Source organism: Mastigoproctus giganteus, chromosome 2, assembly GCF_048544385.1.
Source record: "Mastigoproctus giganteus isolate SK-2022 chromosome 2, ASM4854438v1, whole genome shotgun sequence".
NCBI classification, from domain to species: Eukaryota; Metazoa; Arthropoda; class Arachnida; order Uropygi; family Thelyphonidae; genus Mastigoproctus; species Mastigoproctus giganteus.
The window spans coordinates 135377539-135394682 of record NC_143576.1 but is presented as its reverse complement, the minus strand read 5'-3'; the positions used below and the strand labels follow the sequence as shown (position 1 = coordinate 135394682).

The 17144-nt window shown below is 35.1% G+C and overlaps 1 protein-coding gene across 3 annotated transcripts in view; it reads right to left on the bottom strand.

Moving 5' to 3' along the window:
* LOC150089581 (phosphatidylinositol-3,5-bisphosphate 3-phosphatase MTMR4) overlaps nt 1-17144 on the bottom strand; it is a 371703-nt gene that overhangs the window by 162313 nt on the left and 192246 nt on the right. For all 3 annotated transcript variants that reach the window (XM_090389550.1, XM_090389552.1, XM_090389551.1), the window contains exon 8: nt 880-1075. In XM_090389550.1, coding sequence (XP_090245676.1) covers nt 880-1075 — 196 coding nt within the window. The remainder of the gene's footprint in view (nt 1-879; nt 1076-17144) is intronic.

Sequence of the window (17144 nt, the reverse complement as noted above, 5' to 3'; positions counted from 1 at the left end):
TTATCGCAAATGCAATGAGATTGAGTTTACTACCTGTTTATAACAGATTGCACTAACAGAAAAGCCCAATAAACTGGAAAGTGCAAATTGTTTCTATTGTTTTATGGTAGTGACCTCCAGAAATGTGTTTTAGAAAAATATCACAAAGGCGTTCAAAATTGATTCTTATAATGGAACATATGATAACGATGAAAGTGTAGTACAAAAATGACCTTTTAGAGAAATAAATAGCTTAGTTATATTGTGAAAATTTCAACTTCTGAGGCCTTGGAGTAAATTACCAAAAGAAAAAAAAAAAAAAAAAGTGTTATTGTGGTTACATTATGTTATTTTCACGATACCTCCATTTATTCCTACGGGATGTAAAATACGTTTCCACGATTTTTTAAGTTTGCACCAGCCGGCAAAAACTTATGTAAAGTCGAATTCCGTATGTCAAGTATTAGGTAAGCCGGGGAGTGATTGTACAAGGTCATCTCTGATAAATCTGGTACATCAGTTCCTTTCCTTACCTTAGGTAAATAACAATTGCTTGCAGACAACCTAAAACTGAAAATCATTGTGAGCCACATAAGTATGAGTTTATCAATCACATTATACTACAATACATTTCTATAATTATAATAGTGATTTATTTAACTTCACATTTGTAATAAAATACTCAAACAAAATTGACAGCAGCATAGTCAGCCACTGATTGGATGCTGCGAAGAGAGACTTTGTTAAAGCTGCTGTTTTGTTAATTAAAGTTGCTATTGCAGTTCACCATACTGTTTATCATAGTTGAGCAAATATTACTGAGGTTAAACTAACACAATTTAATGTCAAAGAACTAATGAGATTACTTATTAATGGTTACAGAAAATTAAAAGTACTCACTTCCATAGTCCTATAATATGAATCAAGCATGAGTTCTGCTAAAGCAACAATCTGAGAAGTTCTATCCCACCCATCAGAACAGTGCACAAGTACTGGCCTCCTTTCTTGATCAACAGCTTCTACTACTCTAAGCGCTGCTTTCAGAAGTCCAGATATATAATGGAGCCATTTTGTGCTTTCAAGTGAAGACAACCAACTGATGTGCAGAAAGAATAAACATGAAATTAGAGTTAATTTATAAAGTTGCATGTTTTTTATTGCTGTGTGTGTATGTGCATGCATTTACAATGGTGTCAAATATATATCCCCTATACAGAATACAAGGACCCCACAATGTCAAGAGCTTTCTTATTCACGGGTCATGAACTACTACAATAAAATTCAATTACAACAAATACTGTTTTAATGAAAACTTTAATCTATGACACTGGTTAATGCATTTGCATCATTACCACACAGGTGAATTTTTTAGACAAACCGAAGTTTGTACAATGGCATCATCATTGCAACATCTCACACTGCGAAATCCTTCACAATGAGTTGTCATCCATATACTTCAAATACATAATGCTTCCCCATTAGAGAACACTACTGTTACTTATTTTAAGCTGAATACCACCACTCAAACAGTACTGTTTCAAAACTATTTGACTTCTGATCAGAGCAGTAGGTATACAGGGTGATAATCCAGCTGTGACCTATTTACACAATATGGGAGATGTCAAAAAGTGTACTTCTTACTCTAATAATATTTTATACAGTAATGATTTTTGAATTTTTTAGACATACTGAAGTTTGTACATAGGAATAATTATTGGAACATCTTATATTGTGAAATCTCTCAGGAGATGCAGTCCTTACACTTTAAAGAAGTAACATTCCCCCAAAAGAGAAGACTACTGTTATTTATTTTCAGTTTCACAATATAAGATGTTGCAATAATGATGCCAAGGTACAAACTTCAGTTTGTCTAAAAAATTCAAAAATGTAGTAATGTTGCAAATGCACTAACCAATGTCATAGTATGAATTTTACATAATTTGAGGCTTTCTGCACTCAAATATTATTAGGCTAAGAAGTACACCTTTTGGCATCTCTCACATTGTATAAGCAAGTCTCAAAGTCTAAAAAATTCAGAGGTATAAGGGGTTGGTTGTCACCTTTTATACCTCTGAATTTTATACATTGGCATAATTATTGCAACATCTCATACTGTGAAATCCTTCACAATAAGTTGCCTTCCTTCCTCTTCGAATAAATAATGCTTCCGCATTGGAGAAGACTACAGTTACTTACTTTTCAGTTTCACAATATGAGATGTAGCAATAATTGATGCCAATACCAGAATTTGAACTTTACATAGTTTGAGGACTTCTGCCTAAAATATTATTAGTTTAAGAAGTGCACCTTTTGGTGTCTCTAATATTGTGTAAATAAGTCACAACTGGGTTGCCACCCTCCTTATACCTCTGGATACCTATCTGTTACTGATGAAAAGCCAAATAGCTTCAAAACAGTGATGTCTGAATGGTAGTACTCAACTGAAAATAAGTAACAGCAGTGTTCTCTAATGGGGAAGCATTACTTATTTGAAGGATAAGGAGGGCAACTTATTGTGAAGAATTTCACAATGTGAGATGCTGCAATAATAATAACAGTGTACAAACTTCGGTGTGTCTAAAAAATTCAACAATGGTGTAATGATGCAAATGCACTAACCAATGTCATAGTTTGAACCTGACATAGTTTGAAGCTCTCTACCCCAAAATATTATTAGTGAAAATTTTAATATAAAAAATATTTCCAGATCATGTATAATTTAACTTGTTAATAACACTTTGTAAGTCACATATGAACAAAATATTCCCAATGAAAAAAAATTCAAAACAAATTACATTCAATATCCATCTATTCGTTAAAATGCATTAGCTTACAAAGGATAAAAGAAATAATGTGTATGAAAAAAATAATAACAGAACTAAACCAATAAACTGTAGTCTGGTTTTATGTCTCATCTGAAACTCGTTCTTCGGAATACTGTCATGCGCACTCACATTTCAAATATGACAAAGAAGAGAATAAAGAAAAGCCAACAGTATAAAGATGAAGCAAAAATGCAAGTTTTTAAAATATGGGAAAAAAAATCCAGAATCACAACCTCAATCAAGAAATGCTACTTCAACAAGATATAATTTATTTGGATGGAATAGAAATGGCAGGTAACTAATTGGAAAATGAAAGGTGCTGTCGGGGGTTAGCAGTAATATATAATAGCATCTGGGTAGCAATAATCCTAAAGTAACTTTGGTATCACCGAACTCAAGCTTCTTAATAAGGAAAAGGACAGGAGTAACAATGTAACCTGATATGAAGTTTCATGAACAGAAAACTTTACATGAGATTGTACTGTACTGTACTCTGATACAATCTAAATTCATCGTGTTCAGTCAATGATATATAGGAACTATGCCAATAGAGATAAAGAGGTAATTATTCCATTATAAAAAGTAATACGCCATATAATAATGCATATCAGAAATATTATGTGAGGTTAAAAGATTCCACTTCAAGAGAGAGATGCAGGCCCATTGGTGGGTGCAGGGAAAAGCAATAACATTGCTCTTCCCTGCACCCACCAATAGTCAACAAAAGGGTATACTTATAAAGAGACATGAGCATTTAATTTAGTTTAATTCCCTTGGCATTTTGTTCACTCAAATCTTACAAGACTCAAACACCTTGATCAGTTATCTGCAGATAATCTAATGTAGATACCAAATCGAAGCTAGTGTCTGGAAATCAGTTTAAAACAAATGTTGAGGGAATTAGTATTGACAATATGATGTAAGGAAGCAAGCCTTATACAGCACTATCAAAAAAAAAAAAAAAAAAACATTCATTTACCAATCAATTCCTCCCAATAACACCAAACACATTTATCACCACTACTACATCAGCTGTTTACTACTACATGCGCAGATTTTAAAAATACTACTACATGCATAGATTTTAAAAATAATTCTTAAAAAATTTCACAACACATTACAGTTTCTACAGATACAAGTTTTTGTATTTACCCACAATACATATATCTTACTACAATTTAGGGAAGTAGATATGATACTGATCTGTTTTATTATCTGTAAATAATAATGTTTGCATATTCTCATAGATGGCAATAATGTTTGGGAGGTTTAACATGTTCGGTCTCTCTCTCTCAATAATGAAATGGTAGATATAGTGCAAATATAGATGCTATTTATCTGCATATATACAGGGTGTCTCAAAAATATTGGTACAAATTTAGGGGAGGTAGGTAACATCTAAAGGAATGTGAATCGCATAGGAACCCATAACCGGAAACGTCACAGGAAAATAGTAGCAGAGGCACAAGAAGCAGAAATGACACAAACAAGACAGTAATTAGTGGCAAACATTTATTTGACATAATATTAACAATGGAGTACAAGATAGATGCATTTCATGATGTTACAACAGATGCTCGAAGGTTCCACCATGAGACGCGATGCATGCGTGACACAGACGCAGCATGGATTGGAGGATGCGGTAGACACACCTAGAGTTTCTTTGACAGTAGCAGCAGTGCAGACGAGTCACGCCACGAGATCCATTTCCATCTCCACAGGCGATTCACAAACGACAGATTTGAGGGCCCCCCACAGAAAGAAATTAAGGCTCAATAAATCAGGTGAGCGTGGGGGCCAGGAACGGGTCCACCACGGCCAATCCATCGACGGCCAAAACGCCTGTTCAAATGGTCACGAATACACCTTCCATAATGGGCAGGCGCCCCTTCATGTTGAAACCAAATGTTGTCTCTCACATTTGCTGGCACATCGTCAAGTAATCCTGATAGAACTTGTTCAAGAAAGATCTGATATTTAGCGGAGTTCATGCGGGATGGTAACAGGTATGGGCCAACTAAGCAGTCACCGACCATACCGGCCCACACATTTATTGCAAAGCGATGTTGTGCCGCATGGGGGCGCACACCATGTGGGTTGTCGTGTACCCACACATGAGCATTGTGCTGATTGAATAAGCCTTCCCGAGTGAAATAAGCCTCATCCGTTAACAAAACATAGGCTAAAAAATTCAAGTCTTGAACACTTTCTTGGAGAAACCACTGCACAAAAGCCACACACGTGCAGGATGATCTTGGTGGGAGCAGTAACTGAACCCTTTGGAGATGAAATGGGTGTAAGGAATCGGCGTGCCAGACACGCTGTACACTGCAATGAGACACTCCTAAGGCAGAGGCAAAGGCACGTGTGCTGATAGTAGGATTATTCTGGATGGCATTCAACACACTTTCTTCCATGGCGGGAGTTTGCGTCGAACGTGGTCTGCCCGCACTACTCCTGTTACCTCTAAATGACCCATAATCGCACACATTTTGATGCACACGTGCAAACAAACGGTAGTCAGACATGTACCAAAACAAAAATGGTACATGTCTGTCTGGGAAGTGTTCTCCATAAATTCATTGAGCAGCTCATCCATTGTCGTCTGCTAATCCATACACTAGGTGCATATCTGCCAGCTCACAGTTTGTATATCGATGCATGCTCTTCATGCGGAGACTACTGCTTGAATGAGTAAACCAGAAATTTTCTGGTTTACTCATTCATGTGTGTGGCCAATTTACAACTAAAACAGAGAGGAAGAAAATCTGTGGTATTACTAAATGTGCACATTCTTTGTACTCAGGTTGCAAAACTGGTGTTCAGGACAAAACTTGGGTTCCACACATGTGCTATATTTACCTGCACCACAAATCTGAGGAAATGGCCAACTGGGAAAATTAAAAGTATGCCCTATGATATAGCAATAACCATGATTGCTAGTTCTGCATGCTTACTTCTGATGATTGCTAGTTCTGCATGCTTACTTCTTTCTGGATATCAGGGATGTCCAGAAAAAGTAAAGTAAGCACACCATAAAATATCCTAACATATTATCTGCAATAAGGCCTGTTCCAAATAACGAAGATCTACCAATACTACAAAATCATGGGATAAAGGAAGCAGTGATAAATATAGCAAGGATTCTTATGATGCAGGATTTGCTAGACCATTCAGATTCAACTCAAACAGAAAATTATAACATGCCAAATTTGATTAAGCAAGAAGAGATGAATGGCAGTTTGTGATTTAAACTTATTAGAACACCTTGGTTCTATGTTACAACAGTAGAAACTACTTGAAGCACAAACTAAAATTATAATACAGTACACGCTTGATTTTCCAGGATAGAGGGTAAAAAACAAATCCCGTATAATCGATTTCCCAGTTAATCCAAAAATACAAAAGTTCCCGACATACGTAACAGATACATTCCAGGACTTCTTACTTCGTCGAGATTTACGTAACTCGGGAATGACTAATAACAAATTGCTACTGTATTATTATTGACAAATCTGAATTGCTGTGGGATACTTGTTAATGTTTGGCCATTTCCATACATTCTTATTAGTTTAATTTTCTAATCCAAATCGATGGCTTTCCTTTTGTTGGCAGATTTACTAGTAGTGCTGTCACTTATTCTCTTAGTCAGCACCATGATAACGGTCAAAATTAAATTTTCTGAAAAGAACTTCACAGGGTTAAGGGGGAAACACACTATTATCACCTCATGTGAACTCACATTTTACTAAAGCAGATTTCTGGAGGTCACTGCCATTAAACCGGGTTACTGGGCTTTTCTGTTCATGCATCTAATTATAAACGGGCAGTAAACTCGATCTTATTGCATTTGCGATAATACCGGAATTGCGTGGGTTTTTTTACCATAATAATTTCAAATTATTATGGTGAAATGTGTCTCCCTTCACTGAAATCATCTTCAGTCATATAAAAAAAAAATAAATAAATAAATAAATTGTAAGAATCTCACTTGTGCATGCCATGATCATCGTTATTGATTGCTTATTTTATTTATTTATTATTTTTGTTTCTTTTAAAATTTTACAATCCTAAAAAAAATTTTTTTTTTTTAAATTTACGTAAATCTGTAGTTGCGTAAGTTGGGGACTTACTGTATCGAAAAATGTTCAGCAACCTAAGTAAAAAATATGGTGATAGATAAAAAACAAAAAACTTATTCGCATGTCCAATACGATGCTTCCCTTTATTTTTTGCAATGTTGATTTTAAGTCTAATAACTTTCCTATATTTTTTTACGATGTCGATTTTAAATCTAATAGCTTCCCTTTATTTTTTACGATATTACGTATGGTTGGTCACCAACATTATAATGGTTCTTTGGAGATTTAACAGATGCACCGTTTTCAAACTTGAATAATTTCAAGTTTTTGTTTAACTGAAAATGCAACTCTTGTGTTTACCCATCATTTTTACGATTTCTAAACAAAAAAAAAAAAAAAATTTACTATAAAAAAATTCTGACATCAATAACGAAACAAAATTTGTCCTTTTGCGCTGCAATGGAACACAACAATCGACACGACGCACTAAAACAAACTAAACATTTGGGTGTTTTTGTTTGTTTTTTTTTTCCGAGCGGCAGGTGTGAAGACAGCGGAGATTGCAAGATAGGTACACTAATCTCCCAATGACGACTTATAATGCTGCTTGTCGCTTATTTACAACTTGTAAAATATCTGTTTATACCTATTCTAGTTATTACTTGAATTTTTTGATTTCTGGTTGATTTTTAATTTGGAGTCTTGAAGTGTCCCGGTTAATCCGCTTCCTAGTTAATCGAGAGTCTGCGGTATATCAAAAACATCATGAAGTGTCAATGATATACAGGAATTTTTCTAGCAGGGATAAGGAGGTGATTATCCCCTTGTATAAAGCAATGGTCAGGCCACACCTTGAATACTGTATACAGGTCTGGAGGCTTCATTTTAAGAAGGATGTAGAGCTGTTGGAACGAGTACAGAGAAGGGCAACAAGATTAGTGAATGGAACGAAGGGTTGCTCTTATGAAGAAAGGCTTAAGCTTTGCAGATTACAGTGTCTGGAGACTAGGCACCAGCGACGTGATCTGATTGAGGTGTATAAAGCCTTCAATGGTTTGAGCATGCTCAGTGCTGATGGTATTCTTCCTCTTGCTCAGAATAATCACCTGAGAGGGCATAAATTCAAATTGAGGAAAGACAGTTGTAGGATAGATGTGCAGAAGTTTGCCTTTAGCCAGTGGGTAGTTGATTGGTGGAACAGACTTCCATTTTTTGTTGTTGAAGTTGATAGCTTAAATAAATTTTAGGCTGAGCTGGACAGGTATTTTGAACGAACAGAGGGGTGAAATGGGAGTGCTTTTTTTTTTTTTTGGCTGATGCTGCATAAGCTTGTTTTCTTGCATTGTATGCCTCTACTAATGCTAAGTGTTTTCAAAACTGTGTTATGAAAAGTGGTATATGTTTCTGTAAAGTATTAGCAGTCTTCTGAAAAAACTGGATATTCAACACAATTCTAATGAATTGTATATATTTATTAATGCCTCAAAATTAAGTTTAAAAGTTGTTTTGCTGCACAATGAAAATGCATTCCTGCCAGTCCCTCTACTTCATGTTGTTGGCTTGAAAGAACCATATGAAAGTACGTATGAGTGAAATAAAATATCACGGCTTTGCTTGGAATATCTGTAGTGAACTTAAGGTTCAATTACTCACCGGCCTACTGGGAGATTTCACAAAATACCATTCTTTTCCATGTTTTGTAGAATAGTCGTGCAAAAAGAAAACTTTATACAAGGCAGCAAAGAATTGGAAAGTATTACCAGAGTAATACAAAATGTGTTCCAATGGCTGAACCAAAATAGGTTCTTTCATCTCTTCATAAAAAGCTTAAATTAACAAAGCAATTTGTTAGAGCACTGAATAAAAAACAAAATGAATTCTGCTACCTAAGGGAAGTATTTTTCAATTAAACAGATGCAAAATTGATAGATGGAATTTTCATTGGGTCTCAAACTCCTCAAAGATGACATATTTGAAATAAAAAGGTAATGGACTGAAATAGGCAACTTGGTGATTGTTCAAAACATGTACATGCATGGATCATTCGGAAGAAGAAAAGTGGACAATTATGAATCTCTTATGTCAACTTTGCTGCAATGTTATAAAGATAGGGGCTGCCAAAAGTCTTTAAAAATTAATTTTCTTCATTCCAACCTCAGTTTTTAATCTGAATTCAGAAGATGTAAGGGGATTTTTTCATCAGGATGTATCCATGATAGATAAGTGGTACCGAGGTCGGCCACCAGGATATTGCTTGATGGGAGATAACTGCTTTTAGGGATAAAAAATTGACTATAAATGGATTATAATTCTCTTAGTGGCAAAAATTTCTAAAAGAAAATAGAATGTATGTAGTATATGTAATAATGTATGTAGTTATGTTTGATTAAAAGATTAGATAACTAAAATCCTTAAATAACTAAATTTATTTAAGTTTCTATAATAAAACTGCAATCAGCAGATCAACTTGTTAGAATTTAACTTTTATCTTAAAGATACAAAAAAAAAATTTTTTTTGTTTGAGGATGTAATTTTTCCAAACCTTCCTTAAATTTATTCCCACTACCTTCTCTACAACACTCGGTAGAAGTTTATTCCAACAACTGATTATTCTTTGGCTGAATGCAAATTTCCACACATCTATTCTGCAGTCATCCATTCCAACTTAAATTATGCTCCCCTGTGTGTTTTCATTCCCACTTGTACTAGAAATGAAAAGTAAATATAATTATTTCCTTATCAATTACAGTAAACCCCCGCTATTCGCAGTGGTTATGTTCCTGAGAAATGCTGGGAATACTGAGTTATGGCTCCCATAGTAAGTAATAAAGGGGTTCCGTTCAAAAGTATGAAATATATAAGAAAAACTAGTCTAAAATTTTGTCTATGTGTGTATTATATGTACCTTCATAATATGACTATGTACATACACAGTACATAGTGAAATGCAAGCATAAGGCATCGAAATGAAAATAAGAAACAATTTAATATTAAATGTAATATTTATTAGAAATTTCAAACAAATCTTTCAAACCAGCGCCTTTGCTAGCTAAAAAACTTATCCCACCAGTGCTATCACCAGTTTCGCTAAAGTGTTGATAAAGGAGTTTTGCCTTTTCACGAATGATGAGTGAACTTAACGGAATTTTATTTTGAGTTCGGTCTTCTATCCACAGATTTAAAGCTTTTTCCATTTTTTCTAATTTAACATCACAAGTTAGAGCAAATTTTTGAAGCAATTAGCGCGTTTTCACGGACACTATGGCGGATTTTTTCTTCCGATTTTTTGATTGATCGTACCGTTGACTCATTGATTTTATAATGTTTTGCCACTGAGAAGACACTTTCACCATTAGAAATTTTGTCTAATAACTCAATTTTATTCGCTAATGTCATCATCTTCTTTGATCTTTTCACATTTCCTTTGTTATTCGTAGCCATATTTTTGTACGGGTTAGAAAGAACTTGTCCACAATAAAGTCACTTTCTTCCGTTAACACACTCGAAAAAGTCTGTTTTACTGCAAAATGGTAGATTTATCACTTTTGTAAGCATATCAATTTATAAATTTATTCAATTTATAAGCATATAAATTAAAAGCAAACGACGAAACCTTCCATGACAAGCGCATAACACATACTGAACAAGGATTAGCTAGAAACATCCACGCTCGCGATTTTGTCACCCCTCTCCCCCCACCCATTGAGCGCTGTTTTGACCAGGAAAGATAATTTTAGTCACGCCCATGTTTTTTTATGGCGGAAAATGTTTACGGCGCTTTAAATTTCACATTTTTTTTAGGTTTCATTTTATATTAAATCAGCGACCGCGAATACAGATACCGTGAATAGCGGGGGTTTTCTGTAATTACAAGGATGATAACTTGATAGAACACTTAATGAAACTCCATGGACTTAAATTCACTAAACTTAACCATTTAGTTTAATTAAAACTGTATAATATTTATTACTCTTTTCCCATATTATTTTTTAAATCTCTTTTCTCTATATATCTCTTCACAAGTGACATCCCATTTACAATGTTGTGTATAACAATACGCAAAAAGCATGCACAGACTGTCTAAAGCTAACAATACAGCATCGAACCTGTATTTAGTCTACAATTTTGTTTTCCCCATACAAACTCTATAGAAAAAAGAAATGACAACTGTTAGATTTCTATTTGTCCAATTACAACATTTGGTTTGACAAATATTTTTAACAAGTTCACATACAAAATTTCATGAAAATCTGGGAGTCCCACTGTTACATGCAGACAGACATAATGAAGACAATACACACTTAGAGAGAAAGAGTGTGTGTGTGTGTGTGTGCGCACGCAAACATAACTAAAAATGTCTGAGTCGATTATAATCATTTTTGCAAAAACAAAATTCCTTCTTTTTACCCTTGTAGTTATTTCTCTGCTTTAATCCCATATGATTAGGCAATGAGATCACTACCACCTAAAGGCAACTTAATCTAAAGATTCTTAATACATGATGAATCAATGTTGATAACCAGGATATTGCTTTCCTTTGTTGTCTCTTTACGACTTTGGTGTAGAAAGCAGTCATCCAACAAATGAAAAGTACTAACTAAGTTTAGCAATTACAAATTCAAGGTAGTACAAATTGCTAGCAGTAATCCCAGAATAATATACTAACTGTATGTACCATACTCAAAAGAACAAAACAAAAAACAAACATGAAGGGGTTAATGAGCAGTCAGTCTGTTTTTTTTTTTTCCCCCCATACAGTTTGTAAGATTATTTTCTTAAGAAAGATAATCAATTATCACTAAGCAGTAATTAAAAATCTTTCTTATTGCATTATAGTTTAGATAATTCAATTTATTTAACCTCTAAATTTACTTAACCAAACTTCTATTATATGTTATATTACACCAAATTATATTATTATTGGTTATTCAACCTCAAAATTGATTCTGCCTTAGTGCATATTGATCATCACAAAAACAGAGAACCCCTTATTCTGTTTTACTTTCAATTTGGGTGATTGACCCCAAACGAAGTCACCTAGATGGTGGGTACGCAACGATAAGTTTCGTATATTATCATTTTTATACTAACTTTTGTACATTATATTATCCTATGTGTTTTCTATAGATCTATCTAGGTATATTTCTTGATATGATTGTCTTACTATATACAATCTTCCCCATAATATTATAAAAATGCAATATACATTATAATTAAAACTCAAAGGGTTCCAGATAACAAGAAGTTGCCTGCATAAAACAAATAAAATATCTCAAACAAGAAAACCCCAACATAAGCAATTGAATATCAAATAATATTAATACAGTAAACCTTCGATTTAACAGACCCTGATATAACAGACCGGACAAATAATAATACAGTACTGTACATATTAATCTCGACCATATTATTTTTTTAGGTTATATAAAACTTCAGTGTTATTATTAATTAAAAATTAATAATAATTACATATTTCCATTATTGTTTTGATAATTACCTACATTTATTTTTATAATCAAATTCAGGAAATTGTTTTTCATTCTTTCTGAAAACGTGTTCAAATAGCTGTTTTCCCAGATTACAGATAAGAGCAGGCGGTGACTTGCGAGCTGAACGTGACTTGGACACTCAGGTCTACTGACTTGCTTTGTTTCGGCCTCAGTCTGCCTCAAGCTATCGTGTGGTCAGGTTGTATACAGAGTGTTTCTGTGATTTCTGAATTGTCACTTTATTTATTAAATAATTTTGTAATCCTTTCAATTTAAAATAGCATCAAGTGATAGAGGAGTTAAAAGAAAGCATGTGAACTTAAATGTGGCACAGAAATTAGAGCTAATTGAGAAATTAGAACAAGGCATCTTCAGTAGCACGTCTGTGAGATTTACAGCGTAAAAAAACAAACTGTTTCTGAAATCCGTAAATCAAAGGCCAAATTGCAACACAATTTTATACACTGTATTGTACAATACTGTATATTGTATTAAAGCTTCTTTTTTTTTTATATTAAGAACAATAAAAAATGCCCCCCCCTCCAGGTTACATTCGATTTAACGGACTTTCGGCATTAATGGACACCCTTTCTCCCCTATTAGTCCGTTAAATCGATGGTTTACTGTACCTAACAAAGAAATGTGAAGAAAAAAAAATTTAAGATAAGAATAAGCTAAACAAAAGGAAAATAAATAATACTCAATTTTGAAAAGGAAGAAAAATAACAGCAGAGATATATTCTAATAAATAAAAACCAATTTAAAAGAGTATGCAATATCTATAGCAGTAATACTCAGCAAGAGAATAACTACCTCCTAACTGTAATAACAGCAGGAAAACCATGAAAATCTCCTAAACCACATAAAGAGATAGATTGGAACAAAGTTTGCCCTAAGTAAAAAGCAAAAAGCATCGCATTTCCAAAACTCCAAAGAAATACTAAAAATAAGTGACTGCCTCTCAAAAAAATAAAAATAAATAAAATAAAAAATATATATTTAAAAAAATTATTATTGCCCACAGAACAGATACAGTAAAACCTTTCAAAAAGCATAAGCTATATATAATATGCTCTGTGGGCAGTGCCTACTATTTATATGAGGTGTGACAAAGTTTCCGGGCTGTTGCAATAAAAAGAACATAAAGTGAAGGACCTTGAAAATGGTTAATTTTTATTCAAAGTAATTGCCACTTGACTGAATGCACTTATTATTATTATTATTATTAATAGCTACATGATGTAGGAAGCCTGAGGCTTAATGCTGCACCAGCAAAAAAAAAAAAAAAATCCCCGAGTGTTACCGAGAGAGAGAGAGAGAGAGAGAGAGAGAGAGAGAGAGAGAGAGAGCGAGCGAGCGAGCGCGTCAAAAGTAGAAAGGAATCACCAAGAAAGATGATATCCAGCTCATGACCCTAGGTGTGTCAAGCCTATACTCACCAGATGTGAGCCACTTATTATGCCATCCTAAAATTTTCAAAGAGATGATGTTCTGTTCAGCAGTTACATTTTCTTTATGTCCTCAACATCCTGAATCTCTTTCCTTTAAAGGCAATTTTTACCTTGAGGAGGAGGAGGAGGAAATCAAATTTGCTGGTGCTTAATTGGGTGTGTAGGGTAGATGGATGGCTGATTTGTACAATGCCTTTTTTTGTCAAAAATGTTTTTTGTCAGAAACTGGATGCAGGGAATAGTTTTGATATTATATACTTGGATCTTAGAAAGGCTTTTGATACTGTTGCACATGGAAGACTGCTACACAAATTGGAGCAGTGTGACATTGGAGGCAAATTGCTGCTATGGATAAAGGGGTGGTTGAGGGGGAGAAGACAGAGAGTGGTAATCAATGGACACTGCTCATCGTGGACTAATGTTATTAGTGGAGTCCCTCAGGGCTCAGTGTTGGGTCCATTATTGTTTTCTGTATTTATAAATGATATTGATGATGGTATATCAAGCTTAATGTCCAAGTTTGCAGACGATACAAAGGCTGGCAGGGTTGTCAAGGACACTACTGACACTATGCTGCTGCAACAGGATCTGGAAAGGTTGAGCAGATGGGCTGAGAGGTGGCAAATGAAGTTTAACATTGACAAATGTAAAGTACTACACATGGGAAACAGCAACCCCAGAGCAACGTATCAACTCTGTGGTACTACACTGACAGTGGTAGAGAATGAAAGGGACTTGGGGGTGGTTGTGCAGGCAGATATGAAGTTCTCGGAGCAGTGCAGATGGGCTGCAAGAGTAGCTCATGGAGAATTGTCAATGATATACAGGAATTTTTCCAGCAGGGATAAGGAGGTGATTATTCCCTTGTATAAGGCAATGGTCAGGCCACACCTAGAGTACTGTGTACAGGTCTGGAGGCCTAATTTCAAGAAGGATGTAGAGCTGCTGGAACGAGTACAGAGAAGGGCAACAAGATTAGTGAATGGAACAAAGGGGTGCTCTTACGAAGAAAGGCTTAAGTTTTGCAAATTACAGTGTCTGGAGACTAGGCACCAGCGAGGTGATCTGATAGAGGTGTATAAAGCCTTGAATGGTTTGAGCATGCTCAATGCTGATGGGATTCTTCCTCTAGCTCAGAATAATCACCTGAGAGGGCATAAATTCAAATTGAGGAAAGACAGATGTAGGATAATGTGCAGAAATTTGCCTTTAGCCAGCGGGTGGTTGGTTGGTGGAACAGACTTCCATCCCTTGTGGTGGAGGTTGATAGCCTAAATAAGTTTAAGGCTCAGCTGGACAGGTATTTGGAACGAACAGAGGGGTGAAGTGGAAGTGGGTTTTTTTTTTTTTTTTTTTTTTTTTGGCTGATGCTGCATACTTGCTTTCTTGCATCAAATGCCTCTACTAATGCTAATGCTAATGTCTTCATAACAAGTGCATAATGGAGGAGGCACTGTCATGTAACAAGAACCAACTGCCTTTCGAAATTACAGCCTCACTCGGGAAATGAGCTTAAACAGTCTTAAGTGCCTGTACATAAAAAGTAGCATTGACTATCCTTCACGTACAAATTCCTCATGAATCATACCTTGTTTGTCGAAAAACATGAGCAGCATAATCTTGATCCTGGACTTCTGAAAACAAAACTTCTTTTGGCCTTCGTGATGATTTTGAAGTCCACTGCACAGTCTGATGCTTTGTCTCTGGGTCATACTGAAACACCCAAAACATCCTCATCTCCAGTGACAATACAGTTGAGGAAAATAGGATTGTCTTAACAAATCTGGATGAAGTCTTTGTATTATGATGACAACTTCTGCTCATTCACAAAGCAGTACAGCACAAATTTTGCACAGACCTTCCTTTCCCTAAATCTTCATGCAGATTTTGATGAATCATCTCCTTATTCATAACAAACTTATTGGTCAATGTTCTGAGGGTTAAATGACAATCTCTTGCCACAATCTCCCAAACTTTTGCAACTCTCTCCTCATTTCAAGAGGTTGACAAATGTCCATTCTTGGTCATCACAAACATCCTCACATGCATCTTTGAACTGCTTATACCATTCACACATTGATAAGATTTAATGTTTCATTACCATAAACAATTTTAAAATTATATACATTCCCACTGCATATTGGCCCAGTTTAAAGAAAAATCTGATGTCTGTTCATTGCTCCATTGCAAAATTGTGACAGACAATAATCCTGCTAATGAAACTGGTTGTTACTTACAACCTGTCAGCCTACTGGACAATCTCTGTACCACCATCTGTTGGAGGAAGTTTGAACTACAACATGCCACATCCGTTTATTTTCATACACAGAAAACACAACCATAACACCATCAGTCCAGGAAGTATACTGCCTTACCTCATATATACAAGTTATCAGTAAAACCAATCATAAATGGAATAGAAAGAATCCAACTGTAAAATTACAAATGGGACCATAAATTAGCTATGTTATAATTTTCATTCAAATTATGCCATTTTTAACAGCCATAATAATTGTCTTGTTAAGGATACTTAGAGATAGATTTAAGAATACTCAGATATGATGTTCTCTGAGCAGTGCAGACTGACTGCCAGAGCTGGTCATGGAGTTTTGTCAACGATATATAGGAATTTTGCTAGCAGAGATGAGGAGGTGATTATCCCTTTGTATAATGCAATGGTCAGGCCACACCTTGAGTACTGCATACAGGTATTGAGGCCTCATTTTAGGAAGGATGCAGAGTTGCTATAACAAGTAGAAAAGGGCAACAAAGTTGGTGAGAGGAACAAAGGGGGTGAACTTACAAAGAAAGACTTAAGTTCAGAAAGTTGCAACAACTGGAGACTAGGCACCTGTGAGGTGATCTGATTGAGGTGTTTAAGGCCTTGAACGGTTTGAGCAGGCTCAAACCATTCAATGTCTGACAGGATACTTCCGCTTGCTCAGATTAAGAACCTGAGGGGGGCATAGATTCAAATTGAGGAAAGACAGTTGTAGAATAGATGTAGAATAGATAGTTGATTGCTGGAACAGACTTCTATCTGTTGTTGTGGAAGTTGATAGCTTAAATAAATTTAATGCTGAACTAAACAAACATTTGGAGTTACCGGATGGGTGAAATGAGAAGGGCTTTTTTTTTTTGGCTGGTGCTGTATAAGCTTGCTTTGTTGCATCATATGCCTCAACTAATGCTAATGCTAATAAAGTATGCCTTTATTAACATTAGCATTAATGCTAATAAAAGCATACTTTATGTATGTATAAAGGCAAATTTCCGCACATCTATTCTACATCTGTCCATTCTAAATTTGAATTTATG